This window comes from Rutidosis leptorrhynchoides, chromosome 8 (assembly GCF_046630445.1).
Source record: "Rutidosis leptorrhynchoides isolate AG116_Rl617_1_P2 chromosome 8, CSIRO_AGI_Rlap_v1, whole genome shotgun sequence".
In the NCBI taxonomy this organism is placed as follows: Eukaryota; Viridiplantae; Streptophyta; class Magnoliopsida; order Asterales; family Asteraceae; genus Rutidosis; species Rutidosis leptorrhynchoides.
Window position 1 is genome coordinate 322,285,425 of NC_092340.1, and position 14,723 is coordinate 322,300,147.

General features: G+C 34.7%; 1 protein-coding gene across 1 annotated transcript; it reads left to right on the plus strand.

Moving 5' to 3' along the window:
• The first annotated feature begins 696 nt into the window (after window positions 1–696).
• On the plus strand, window positions 697–5,396 carry LOC139861554 (uncharacterized). Its single transcript, XM_071849983.1, has 16 exons — window positions 697–980; window positions 1,844–1,938; window positions 2,048–2,149; window positions 2,613–2,648; window positions 2,819–2,929; window positions 3,038–3,121; window positions 3,220–3,338; window positions 3,400–3,501; window positions 3,624–3,740; window positions 3,871–3,936; window positions 4,028–4,094; window positions 4,184–4,237; window positions 4,450–4,539; window positions 4,639–4,665; window positions 4,764–4,790; window positions 5,067–5,396. Exons 2-16 carry the CDS (start codon window positions 1,873–1,875, stop codon window positions 5,187–5,189), a joined length of 1,191 nt encoding a protein of 396 aa, XP_071706084.1. The 5' UTR covers window positions 697–980; window positions 1,844–1,872; the 3' UTR covers window positions 5,190–5,396.
• Window positions 5,397–14,723: the final 9,327 nt, after the last annotated feature.

Here is a 14,723-nt window from a genome sequence, read left to right on the forward strand (position 1 = left end):
AAAAAAAAAAATTTAAAATTTTACTTATCCCGTTTGTACCCCATTTAGTGCTTATCCATAGATTGGTCCTATATATATATATATATATATATATATATATATATATATATATATATATATATATATATATATATATATATATAAAACAAGGATTTTGATAAATCCACTCAAATTATGCATTGTTTGTTTGTACAATACAATTTGTTAATGTATAGAATGAGTGGATTTGTTAAAATCCTTGTTGGACATATCACTACCCATATATGTTGTAGGTATAGTTTTTACCAAATAAGTTTAACAAACGGGAGGTGATTCTCATACACTATTTTTTTTAATTTTAATTTACACTTTTGTCTCATAAATTCACAATTATACCCTTAAATAATCTAAAGAATTGAACTTATATTATTATTCTAAATATAATTAAAGGTATAATAAATAATTAAAGTGTAAATAAATTAAAAAGTAGTGTGTGATAATTACTCCCTTTAACAAAATCGCGAGTTAAATAAAAATTAGATGAGGCCTAAAATGGAGTAATAATTTGTGGCCTTGTACGAGGTAATTTATTACTCAATTTAAAAAGTGAGGGCCCACTTAATATTTACACTTTACACCCCTCATCGCCGATGTATACAACACGCATGCAATATAAAATCTTATTAAGCCGTGAAACGTGGAAACCCCCAGTTCCGACACTTTTCTCTTTCCCTCTTTAAAATTTTCTTTTTTACTTTCTCTCTCTATATCTATATATACTCCGTATATATGTATCTATCTATACGTATATATTTACAAAAATAAAGTAAAGATAAATATACCTACGCAGAAATACACGCAGCTAACTTCGCAACAACATCTTCGCCGGAATATCCGATTCTAATCGGCGGTGATTTATACGTCGTCGTACAGCTAGCTCTTCTTCAGCTCCTCGGATTTTAATTTTTAGCTTTACTGATTCGTTCTTGCGAATATCAGAGGTCGGTACTTAATTCAACTAATTTAATTATTTATTTATATTCTAAATATACGGATTTATTAGGTAATAGTTAACTTTATGATCATTAGATTAGGTAAGATTCCGTCAAATCTCATTCTGAGATCTGGCGATTTGTGCATATGTTAATAATTAGTAATTTTGTTTACTATTTGAAATCGTGAGCTGTTGATTAGTTTTATTTGCTGTTTTACAGTATATAAATAATGGATGTATGTATAGGTTTAGTGCTTTTATGCTTGCAAGGCTGCAATTACAGTTTATGTTGATAGGTTGAGTGTTTACATATATGTGTGTATATTTGTTTTAATAATAAATAAAATTTAATATGTGATTAATTGTTGTTTTTTTGTGTCTGCGTGTATTTCTCTGAGAGTCACATGCGATATATTGTATCTAGAAATGGTTGAGTAAGATTTAAGATTTGCACGAAAATTGATCCAATTGTTGAAAAGCCTACAAATTACAGTTTACAGGTTAAATAAATATATAGACGTTAATATCTAAGTTTGACCTTTGATGGTCTAATTGTGTCATTAAAAAATTAAGATGCAGTTATGATGTTTATTATGGAGTAGTACTTTATTTATTTAAGTTACATAAATTTAATGTGTTGTATGTTTTGTTCGGCTTCTGGTGATAGATAAACACATATAGAGTTGTACTGATGTTTGCCAAAGCATATTTATGACTGATTAATTGATTTCACAGTTTCAAGTTGTTAGCATAACATATAGCTTGTGTTGAATTGTATACGGGCTCAATTGCAGCTCGAAACTACAACAATTGTTTGCTCATTTTTTTGAGAAGTGTTTATTGATATCTGCTTCAATTTTATGGCTGCAGTTTGGCATGAGAATATATAGAAACAATATATGTCTATGAGGGAATCCAAAACATGGCGGAATATATTGAGAAAAAGACAAATACTGTTTGATTGGGTAAGTTAGTTTATGTAGTTTAGTTCAGTTGAATCAAGGGGAATTTGGGGAAAATTGATTGTGGACATTTTTGAGGGATTTTAATCATACAAACGTTCTATATTTGCAGGGACTAAGCAGAATCGCGATGAAAACATTGTTGGGGTTCATTTGTACAATAATGTTATACATTGTATATAAGACGACCAATTATCAGTATTTGCAGACAGAGGTATGACACTACCTATTAGTTTGATAAGTTTTTTAATACATTTTTTGCTTAGTGCTTTCAGAATGAATCTCAATAAAGGAATTGAAAAATGTTGATTGTTATCCTAGCTCTGCTGTGTTGTTTGTTTATTTGCTAAAAAGGGAACCTTTGTATTTATTTTTCATAGCTTCAATTGCCTAAACCAAAAAAGATTGCATTTGGGTAGATGTTTACATGTTATAAGTATAGAGACTATTCATAGCATGCAACGTATCTAATACCATGGCTTCATGTTATAAACTTAACTTCTATTACTTTTTCCTTGATAAATTATTCTGCAAGTAAAAATCTTTTTAGATAACGGTAAGTGCTCATTTACTTCTCTGCTTGTAGGTCTATCGATACTTTCATATGCTATAAGTTTCGAGTATATATGAGCTAACTAGTTAATATTTTTTGTTTTCTTCTTATTTCTTTTTTTCAGCTGGACTCAAAAGTATACCGCTTCTACACAGCAAAGGTACAAGCTTCAAAATTTTCTAAAATCTCTTTACAGTGTGAACTTGAATTTTACTTGGTTGTGCTGCTGTCTTATTAAAACTTGTGATCTGATTGTCTTGTACTGTGAGGTCCCATTATTGCATGATGGTTATGTTAAATTTTTATGTGCTTTTTGGTGCTCGTCTGTAGGAATCAGTGTCAGCTACAAATAGCTTGAAGTCTTTACCTCGTGGTATTATTGAAGATAAATCTGACTTGGAATTAAAACCCTTATGGTCAACAAGTAGTTCAAAGTTAGAGGTTAGAATCAAACCTTAATACTTAGTTTGCATTAAAATTCACTTGTTATCTCTTGTTTTACTGCCAGAAACTACTATGTGATAATTAGTTACATTTATTTGATTACAGGCAAATATTTCCACTACACATTACCTGCTGGCAATTCCAGTTGGTCTGAAACAGAAGCGTAATGTTAATACTATTGTTCAAAAGGTACAATAGTCTTTTATTGCTTGATATTCACAAGTTATCTGATATGGAACTTTATTTTATTATTGTTAATGATAGAAGCCTAACATTAGCAATCTCAGTTTCTTGAAGCGAATTTTACAATTATGTTATTCCATTACGATGGAAAATTGGATGGCTGGCGAGATCTTGAGTGGAGCAACAAAGCCGTACATGTTGTGGCTCAAAACCAAACTAAGTGGTAAGGAGTCTACAACTTTTTTATTTGGTAGTTAATCCGTTAACGTTAATCATAATTTCAGGTGGTTTGCGAAACGATTTCTGCATCCAGCTTCCGTGTCTATCTATGATTATATATTTCTTTGGGATGAAGACCTGGGGGTGCAACATTTTAATCCCAAAAGGTAGAGTTGGTATATTTAAGATATAAGTATTATGTATTTTTTGGTGATCCAGTGTTATCTTGTATATCTGTTCTGAGTTGATATCATGGATACTATAAAAAAACTGTTAACTTTATTTCCAGATACTTGGATATCGTTAAAGCAGAAGGATTCGAGATATCACAACCAGCTTTAGATCCAAATTCAACTGGTATACATCATAGGATTACAGTACGGAAGAGAATGAACAAGTTTCATAGGTGAACGAATTGGTTATATGCTACGTTTACAGATATTGACAATCACTTTTTTTTTTTTTTTTTTTTTTTTTTTTTTTAATTTCTTATACCCACAATTCTTTTTTTTTTTTTTTTTTTTTCCTGATAACAGAAGAGTGTATGATAGCAGAGGTAGTGTAAAATGTTCAGATGCCAGTGATGGGCCACCATGTGCTGGGTAAGTTTCCATACATACAAATGCTACATAAAATATATATTGAACCAAGTAACTTTAGTTTTAAAACGTTGTACAAATCTTCGAATTGCAGATTTGTAGAAGGCATGGCTCCAGTTTTCTCCAGGGCTGCATGGCATTGTGCTTGGCATCTTATTCAGGTTTAGTTTATTTTCTTACTCTTACTGACGATTAATGAAACTCTAATCACCTAATTGTAAGTCTTATCTGATTTATTTAACAATTTCAGAATGACCTTGTTCATGGATGGGGGATGGATATAAAACTTGGCTACTGTGCACAGGTGAGTGTCAATTACCAATTCTGTTTTGCTAACTTCTTCTTAATATATGTATTCCTTTCTTTGTATGTGCTGTCAAATCTTGCTTAGTCAAAAATGTGATGTGAGAAGTTTCTGTAATTAGTAATGGTGCAGCTTTTGTGTGACAAATGATTATTTATATTTACATAAATATGAACTCCCTATGCTCTAATTTTGAACTTTATATTCTTCAGGGTGACCGGTCCAAGAAGGTAGGAATTGTTGATAAGGAATATATTGTTCATCAGGGAATACAATCGTTAGGTGGTTTCTCTGCTAAAAAGGTTTTCCCTCCAAACTTTATACCATATACGGATCAAAACTGTTATCTTGCTCTATTATCTTTCAAGTAATTGATCACATTTTAACATTATTTTTTGCAGACTCGTAATGATACAAGTTCGGCAAAGGTATGATTTCGTAGCTGTTTCCTTATTTATATTCCTTATGTTTGGCTGCAAGTTTGATCATTTCATATCCGTTTATATTTTCTCATTTTTCAATGCAGAGACACACCGTTGATACGAGAGCAGAGGTAATACAACTTAACCCTCTTGTACTTCACATCTGAAATGTATACTTGTTGCTGTCTGATTAAAAGTTTTTTTGTATCTGGATGGACTTCAAAATTGAAAATAACTAAATTTTTTATAATCACTTGGAAACAAAAGTATTTGTGCTGTGATTCCTAGGCCATAATCACTTGTTACTTCTTAACGTTAACCAATAGTGGAAAATGTTTGTATTTTTCTCTCAGAACTTCCTGAATAAACTTTATTATTAATATAAAGTGTTGATTCTGGTGATACAGATTAGAAGGCAATCAACAATCGAGCTTAAGACGTTCAAACAACGGTGGGAAAAAGCGGCAAAGGAGGACAGAAATTGGGTTGATCCTTTCTTTAGGAGAAAACGTAGGCGTATTGACACGTGAGTTTTGACCGTGCAAACTCTATTTAGCTTAGGTATAGTGACTGTTTATAAAAGCTCTGTTTTTTATTTTGTAATTTTATTTTATTTTATTCACCTCAAAGTGTTGTAATTTAGTTTTGTCTGGAGGCCCATTTGACCTCATGTTTATATATTATTTCTCTCGACCTGTATGATTTTCACTCCGACAATAGATGCATGATTATTACCATTACCTGTTGTCGTAGCTTTTTCTTGATCACGTCGCTCATGCCCGCTAGCCGCTAATCTAGTTTAGTTCTAAAAATATCCATTGCTTTAGACGGTTACATAGTGTACAATTACTTATAACGTTTATCGGATTTTCAGCCCTAGCACATATATAAATTCCAGGGCCGGTCCCGAGAATTTGAGTGCCCGGGACGGTGCGAAGCAAAAGGGCCCCAAGACTCGTACAAGGATAATATTTTTTTTTGGGTCCAAGGACAATACAAGCAAAAAGGCCCAAAATTACATGGACTAGTATAAATTTTTTTTTTTTTAGGCCCCTTAAAAAATTGGGCCCTGGACATATGTCCACCTTGTACTCCATTGGGCCGCCCCTGATAAATTCCTTTATAACTTTGATGTATGCATTTATAACAAAATGATGGTAAATAGTAAAGTAATCAAAAAGTAATATTTCTTAAATTACGTGTTTCTTTTTTTAACAATTAAATTGGGACGGAGGGAGTGGACGGAGGGAGTCTACGAGCCAAGTCCTTGCAATTTCTATGTGGTAGAATGGCCAACCAACACATGAGAGACATAATTGACTTATAGTTTCTTATATTAATTATTGTCTTGCAATATTCTCACGTAAAACAAACTTTTTTAGGGGTTCTCTGTGTTTCATCCATGTTGGTTGTTTATCCTTTTCGATCATTTGGTTATGTTGTTTTGGTTGTTTGCGTTTCATCCCTGGTGTTTCTCCTTTTATATTTTTGTTACTTTTTGATTGTTGTTTGTTGTATGTGCTTGGTTGGTTATGTTTTTTTTGAGTGTTGTATGTGTTCGATTAGGCTTGTTTGTTGCAGACTTGCTGTTTAGTACTCCGTATTTGTTTAGTATTTTGGTTAGGCGAGATTTATGCATAGATAGCTATAATTTTGTTACTTCGTTTTCTAACTACGAGGATTGTGTATTTCGATTGTAATCCTCGGTCTGATGGGCTTTTTCATCTTAGATAAAAGTTTTCTTGATTATATAGTATACATTATTTTCTCTAAAAAAATACACTTACATACCAGGATTTTATATATAATATTATGTTTCACATAACACAATTCGCAAAAGGAAGTTTACTAGTACGGAGCAGTATATTACTGAAACCTTATGTATAGAGTCATGTATAAGAAATGATTTCAACATGCAATGAAAACTTACATACTTATATTTGTCGAAGATCAAATCTCCCTTTTATTCTTAAAAACCAAATGTGTTTTTTAATGATGTGGCGGGGTTAGATGCCCAATACGTGACATATTCTCATCTTTAATCATGTCCATGCATATCATGCTTTTCAGGTACGAGTTTATATTGACCTATCTTCCTTACATCCGGGCAGCTGGTCATGACCATGATGCATGAACACCAAGTGGACTGTCCACAATGACCTTTTACTGCACCAATACGCTTGCATCTGTCATTACACTGTTTCGAAGAGGGACATTCCATCCATTTGTTGACTCCACAAAATTTTCCCTCTACGGATGAAAATTCTATACATATTACTGTTGGAGTATGATACAAATTCAAAGCGAGCGGAAGCATTTTTAAAACTTTACAAAATCATACTCTTCCACGGATCATTGTACAAAACTTTGGCAAACAAAACAAATTAACGAAACTGAACAAGAGAAGATTAGAATACAACCTTTGTAGCCTTTTGAAGATCGAATTTGAAAACCCAAAGAAGAGTTCCTCTAAACGGTAGACACCCAAAGTTCTAACATTGCTTCGATCTATACCTTTTACTTAACGGATATTTTCTTCTTCGTTATTTCCACCAAAAACCGAACCCAATTATAGATTCCAAGTATTTTTGGTTACTTGAAAATAAGAAAGAAAAATAGCATTTTTGTATGTGTGTTTTTGTATTTTTTTCATTCTTTTCCAATACCAAGACTTGGTATTATATATTACATAATTGATACAATTAATACATCTAGTACAAATGTAATAAATAAAGATTTGGAAAGATTTGCAAAATCAAATCTTTATATAAAATAAGATTTACAAAATCAAATCATATTTTATAAATCTAATCAAATCTTATATCTTATATAAAATATGATTTGCAAAATCTAATTAAATCTCTACATATTTAGATTTGTAAATATATGTATACACATAAAAAACTTACTTAAGTTATTAAACCATTAACTAATGATTAATAAATTAATTTCCGATTAGAAGGTATATCAAACAATTTTACGATTGGCCTTTGTGTGTGACCGAATAGGATAAATGGACTTTTATTATTTAATGTCATGGGCATATCTTCGGAATATATGTACCACGGTCGAACTGTAGCCAACCCGAGAACATATTTCCAACAGACTCCCACTTGCACTGACATTAATAATATTGGTCTGTCTTAAAAGACACACCATGTGTAACAACTAGTCTGCTACGTTGCACTCCTATATTTTGATTTATATCAATCATCATTTTGTTCAAGATATCTATATGAACGTGTGACATGATTAAGTGTCAATCATCATCGTTCAAGATTATGTTTCCCGATGGAGATTTGTGGTGATCAATAGACTCAATTGCATTAATTCAGTCGTAGCATGGCCATGCATTTAATTCAGCACAAATCAACGAGGGACCCAGATATATCGCTTAAACTCGCTTAAAGAAAAAGGAACAAATTGCTTCAACTGTATAGACATCCACCACATTCCATGATATACCCAATCTGCTCCCTTATGACCGGCATTTACGCACAGCGTTAGAAACAGGTCAAAGTATAACATAGTTTGTGTCAGGATTTCTCATACATATCCACTCTAGGATAAATGATGTTGCCATCTTAGAGCTTACCTTTTGACTTAAAACCATGAAGTAATGTCTAAGTGTGGTCATTCCAGAACCTTGAATCAACTATCAAGTTCCTCATGAATGTAGTTTCATATAAGCCTATATTACTACACTTCATAGCAGCCTTAATTCAATTCTCTCTTCCTTAGAGAATGACCGACTGTGGAAGTTTATGAAATAATATTCATTGGAAGTTAAAACATGCAAAATGAAATATGGCAATATACAATGAAATGATCGCATCGTGCGTATAATATAATCTCAATATATTAATCATCAGATCAATTGTAACATATATTATTGCCCAATGTTTAAAGTTTCAAACTTAACATAAAAATACAATCAAACTTTATCATCAATGACACGAATGCCAATAGACATGTTATGAGCATCATGCTTAGTCTGTGGCAAAGGCTTGGTGAAAGGATCAGCCAAGTTCTTAGTACTTTGCTTGCCACTTCTCCATGTGACGGCTCCACAGTTCAACATAAATACAAATCCTGATTGTGAAGAGCAATCATCTCTATCTGATTGAAAACTAGCGTCAGAGTATCCTTTGACGCTCAGCTCGTCATTCCCACCATAGACCATGAACATCTCTTTAGTCCTCCTAAGATACTTTAGAATGTTCTTGACTGCTATCCAATGAGCTTCACCGGGATTGACCTGATAACGACTAGTCATGCTTAGTGCATACGACACGTCAGGCCTAGTGCATATCATCGCATACATGATCGATCCTATAGCTGAAGCATATGGATTCCGACTCATGGTAGCTGACTCCAAGTCAGAATTAGGACATTGAGACTTGCTCAATATCATTCCAGGGTTCATAGGAACGCACCCTTTCTTGGAGTTATGTATACCGAATTTCTTCAGTATCTTATCTATATATGCACTTTGGTTTAGCCCAATTAATCTCCTTGACCTATCTCGATAGATCTTTATTCCCAAAATATATGATGCATCTCCTATGTCTTTAATGGAGAAACATTTCCCTAGCCAAGCTTTGACATCTTTCAATGTCGGGATATCGTTTCCCATGAGTAATATGTCATCAACATATAGTACAAGGAAGACTACAACACTCCCACTAGACCTAACATAGACACATGGCTCATCTTCGCCTCTAATAAAACCAAATTCTTTGATCTTCTCATTAAAGCAAAGATTCCAGCTACGAGAAGCTTGTTTAAGTCCATAAATGGACTTTTGAAGCTTGCACACACTATTAGGATACTTAGGATGTACATAACCCTCAGGTTTTGTCATAAACACATCCTCTGTTAGCTTACAATTAAGGAAAGCTGTTTTTACATCCATTTGCCATATCTCATAGTCATAAAATGCAGCTATGGCAAGAAGTATTCTAATGGATTTCAACATAGCTACTGGTGAAAAAGTTTCATCATAGTCTACACCATATTGTTGCGTGTAACCCTTAGCCACCAGTCTGGCTTTGAATGTGGGTAATTTCCATCCATATCGGTCTTCTTCTTGAAGACCCACTTACACCCAATGGTTTTAGTACATGGTATATGATTAATCAAGGTCCAGACTTGATTATCATGCATGGATTGGATCTCGTTGTCCATAGCCTCCTTCCATTTGACAGACTCGGGGCTTGTCATTGCTTCCTGATAGGTAATAGGTTCATCAGAATCTATATTTTCGTCGTCACCCTCAAATATGTGTAAATTATATTTCTTTGGTGTTCGACGCACTCTATCAGATCTACGTATGGGTGGTGGCTGTAGGTTAGTTTCTCTTTCAACTGCAGGCTCGTCAACCTCTTGAGGAGAATCGGTTCCAATATCAGTTTTCATGTCGGTTGATTCTTGAATTTCTTCAAGGTCAATTTTGCTCCCATTGGTTCCTTCTGATATGAGATCCTTTTCAAGGAAGATTCCCCTTCTGGACACAAATACTTTGTTCTCAGTAGGGTTGTAAAACAAATATCCAAAAGAATCAGTTGGGTAACCAACAAATAAACACTTTTCGGATCTGGGTTCAAGTTTATCTTAAGCTTCACGACGAACGTAAGCCTCACAACCCCAGATTCTTAGATATGAGAGAGACACAGTTTTACCATGCCATATCTCATAAGGTGTTTTATAAACTTTCTTGGTTGGGATGAGGTTAAGGATCCTTGCGGTAGTTTGTAGGGTATAACCCCAAAAACTGATTGGAAGCTTTTTGCGGCTCACCATGGATCGAACCATATCAAGTAATGTTCTATTCCTCTTTTCAGCCACACCATTATGTTGTGGTGTTCTAGGAGGAGCTAATTGTGAGATTATCCCACAACCCCGTAGATGATCACGAAATTCATCATTAAGATATTCACCACCTCTATCAGATCGGAGAATCTTAATTCTTTTGTTCAGTTGATTTTCTACTTCATTTTGGTATGCCTTGAACACTCCCAAAGTTTCAGACTTTTGTTTAATTAAATAAACGTAACCATATCTACTGAAGTCATCAGTAAATGTAACTAAGTATCGTTCATTGTGTCTAGTAGGCGATCTGAACTGACCGCACACATCAGTGTGTACCAACCCCAACAGATCCTTAGCTCGTTCACAGTTTCCTGTGAAAGGTGCCTTTGTCATTTTTCCCGATAAGCAAGATTCGCATTCATCATACAATATTATATCAAATGATTCTAGAATTCCATCTGACTGGAGTTTGGCTATGCGTTTCTTGTTTATGTGGCCTAAACGACAATGCCATAAATACGTTTTATCCAAAACATCTTTGGATGAATCAACATTATAGATTGAACTATCATTTAGCTTTGCTGTGGTTTCTAAGATGCCTTTACAAGGACTAGCCTTGAAATAAAACATCCCATTTTTGTGAACAAGTATTGATCCATTATCAAAACTAAAATCAAAACCATCATTAAATAAAGCATCAAAAGATATAATATTTCTTGCCATTTTGGCACTGTAGCAAACATTAGATAAAACAATACATAGACCAGTATCAAAAGAAAGCTTGTATTCTCCAATCATGTTAACAGAGGCAACGTTCTTATTCCCCATGATTAGATTGAGCTCTCCGGTCTTCAGCTTCCTACTTCTTATGAGTCCCTGCACATTTGTACAAATGTGAGTACCACATCCTGTGTCCAATACCCAGGAATTAGAAATAGTAGTAATGTTTAGTTCAATCATGAACAAACCTGAAGATACAGCGACACCCTTAGCCCGTAGTTCATTAAGTTCCTTCAAGTACTTAGTACAATTGCACCTCCAATGTCCTTTATCCCCACAATGGAAGCATATTGCTTCTTCAGGAGACTTGGTTTGCAGGATCTTTGAAGTAGAAGAGTTAGCAATGCTCTTAGGTTTAGGTTTGAAGTTGGACATGTCAACCTTACCCTTACCCTTGTTCTTGCCCTTTGCTTTGTTTTTCTTCTTCTTGATCCCACTTTCACGAATGGCTAGGACGGTAGTTGCGGGTTTAGCTTTGGCCATGTTAGCCTCAGCGGTTTTCAACATGCCATGGAGCTCCATGATTGTTTTCTCCACATTGTTCATATTATAGTTCATAATGAATCCTTCATATGCACTAGTCAGCGAGTTCAGGATAAAATCCGTTGCAAGCTCTTGACTTATGGAAAAACCAAGGTGCTCCAGCCGGTCTATGTACCCTTTCATTTGTAGTACATGGACACTAACGCTACTTCCCGTTGCCATTTTGCAAGATACGAGAGCTTTCACGGTGTCAAACCTTTCTTGCTTTGCTTGTTGTTGGAACATGTCCTTTAGTTGGTTAAGCATGTCGTACGACCCTAAGCTCTCCATGCCCTTTTGGAGCTCTGGAGACATGGTTACCAACATCAAGCATGCTACCTCATTAGACTCGGAACGCCGTTTTTCAAACTCGTCCCTAGCCGCTTGAGTAGCTCTCGATCCGGGTTCTGCCAGTAAGGGTTCCTCAATTGCCCTAATCTTTCCTTCCATCCTAAGAGCAATTCTTAGGTTGCGAAGCCAGTCCATGTAGTTCAAGCCCGTAAGCTTGTCCTTCGAGGAGCCCTTTAAGGCAGAAATTAGTGATTGATGACGGAGTAGGATTTGTGTTTGTTGCAGACATCTATCATATTTTTAAAGTAAGTTGTATTAGTTAGTTTGATATGTTTAATCCTTGTTAAGATAATTACCTAAGTGTGTTCAATATTCATACAATTATAATTAACAAGGCTAAGATCCATATTTCACTTATGGTAACGACGGGTTTACCGCGGATCGCCAATCATAAGCTATTTAGGTAGGTAACTATATTACCAATTTCATCCATTATGAAATTCTTAGGTTCTGCGGGATTTAGTGATAATCAATTATTTCACTTGGCATGTTTAATCCCTTCTACGCTAATCCTTCCTCGTAGCGGGTTTGCCGCAAACCACGATTTTAGATTGTAAACCGTCCGTGATAGATACACGTGAAATCTGGCCCAAGACTCTCGGGTATTGCAAAATTCACCTCACCCTTCCCAACACCCAATTAAAGTCCGGCCCAAGACTCTCGGGTATCGCGAACTCTAACAGGTAGAAGGTTCGGATGTGTGTACAACTCATGGGTAGCGTAAAGTTTACATTTAAAATGGGGTTTTGTTTTCTTTTAGAAAAAGTAGTTTATTCCATTTCAAAACATTTGCTAATTATGTATTGCGTGTTGCGTTTGTTAAACTAATTTTAACCAAACCATTTTAAGTGATTATTGTCTTTTGTTTCTATACTAATTTTCTAGCTAGCATGGCATAGACAAATAAGAACACAATAATAATCATGACACACAATTATCGGTAGTATGCCTCGAGTCCTATGCGTTTTTCCGGTGAGCCAACACACGTGTAAGACCCGTTTATTTGTTGTGTACATAAGTGTAATTAAGATGCTTGAAGTGGGGTTTTGTTGTACATATCTTAAAAAGGAGACAGATTCTGGTCTGGGAGTTTTGCGCGCCGCGCGGCCATATGGCGCGCCGCGCCGATGCACTGTGACAGATTCTTTTTTTTTAAATTAGATATTTTGAGGGCAAATTGGTAAAATCACAAGGAATCGGACTTTAAGGCTTTAGACCAGTTGGTGGAGCCTCATTAACTCCATTTCCATCTACTTCAACCTCATCCATTCAATTTTAGAGAGAGAAGGTTTTTCTAGAGTGAGAGAGCTCAAAACAAAGAAGAAGAATGTTGAATCGGGTCTTAGTGCAAGCATTAAAGTTGTTCATCTTTCCTCTAGCTACATTTTGGTGGTAGTGGTATGCTCTAATCTTGATTTTTTGATTTTAATTTGATTAAGGGTTAGGGTTTGGGGTAAGTGATGAACTTAAAACCCATTTGTTGGTGAATTGGGTGTTTTGGAGAATTTGGGTTATGTAGACTCAAAGATGACTAACTAGAGTTTTCAAAGTGTTAAATTGATGTTATGAACTCAAATTAGTTAGTAAATTTCTAGCACACCTATGTATGTGTAAATGGGTGATGTGTGGGTTAGTGGATGACCCGAAATGGGTGTGTTGACCTTAAATTGGTCAAATACTCAAATGGGTCAAAATGGATCTAAGTTAGTTAATGTTTGTGATTAATGCATAAACCTTGTGTTTAAGTGTGTTTTAAACCTATCTTGGCTAATATTAGGGTTTTGGTGTGAGTTGACCCGATTTTAGGGTAAGTGCCCAAATGGGTCAAAATGACTTAGTAATGGTGAGTATTGTGAGTTTGACCAATTTGAATGGTTGATTGATTATATGTACATTATAATAGGTGTGTTACCTTGAAGATTCAAGCTTGGTTTATTGATTCACCGAAGGCGTAAGGTGAGTGGAATAAGTATACATGTACGTATGTGATGTGTTTACTTGTAGAAATGGATATGTGTTGTCCAAGTTAGTGATATATTCGTTGTACGCTAACGGTTTTAAGAACGGATATATGTTGTCCAATTTAGTGTTATATGTGTTGTACACTAATGATTTATGAATGGATATGTGTTGTCCGATTTAGTGTTATATGTGTTGTACACTAACGATTTTATAAACGGATATGTGTTATCCAAGGGTTAGTGATATATGTGTTGTGCACTAACGGTTGTTATGAACACCAATGGGAAATTTGAGCACCATTCCTTTTACGATTGGTTAACCATGGTTGTATGAATTGTGTATTAGCATATTTAATTATGAACTATATGCTTTTATAATTGCTAGCTCAAATGTGAATTGCGGTTATTGGTATATGCATAATGTTTTGCATGGTTGTCGAATTGCTAGCTTGTGTACGGTATTGTGTAAGTGTTTGCAAGTAGATACATTATATATGTATATGTATAATTAATGCATTCACTAAGCTTTGCTTACCCTCTCGTTGTTTACCTTTTTATAGGTTCGGTTGTGGACAAGGGTAAGGGCATTATTTTGGAGTAGAGTTCCCGCTTTGTTGATAGGGGATGCCTTTTTGGAAG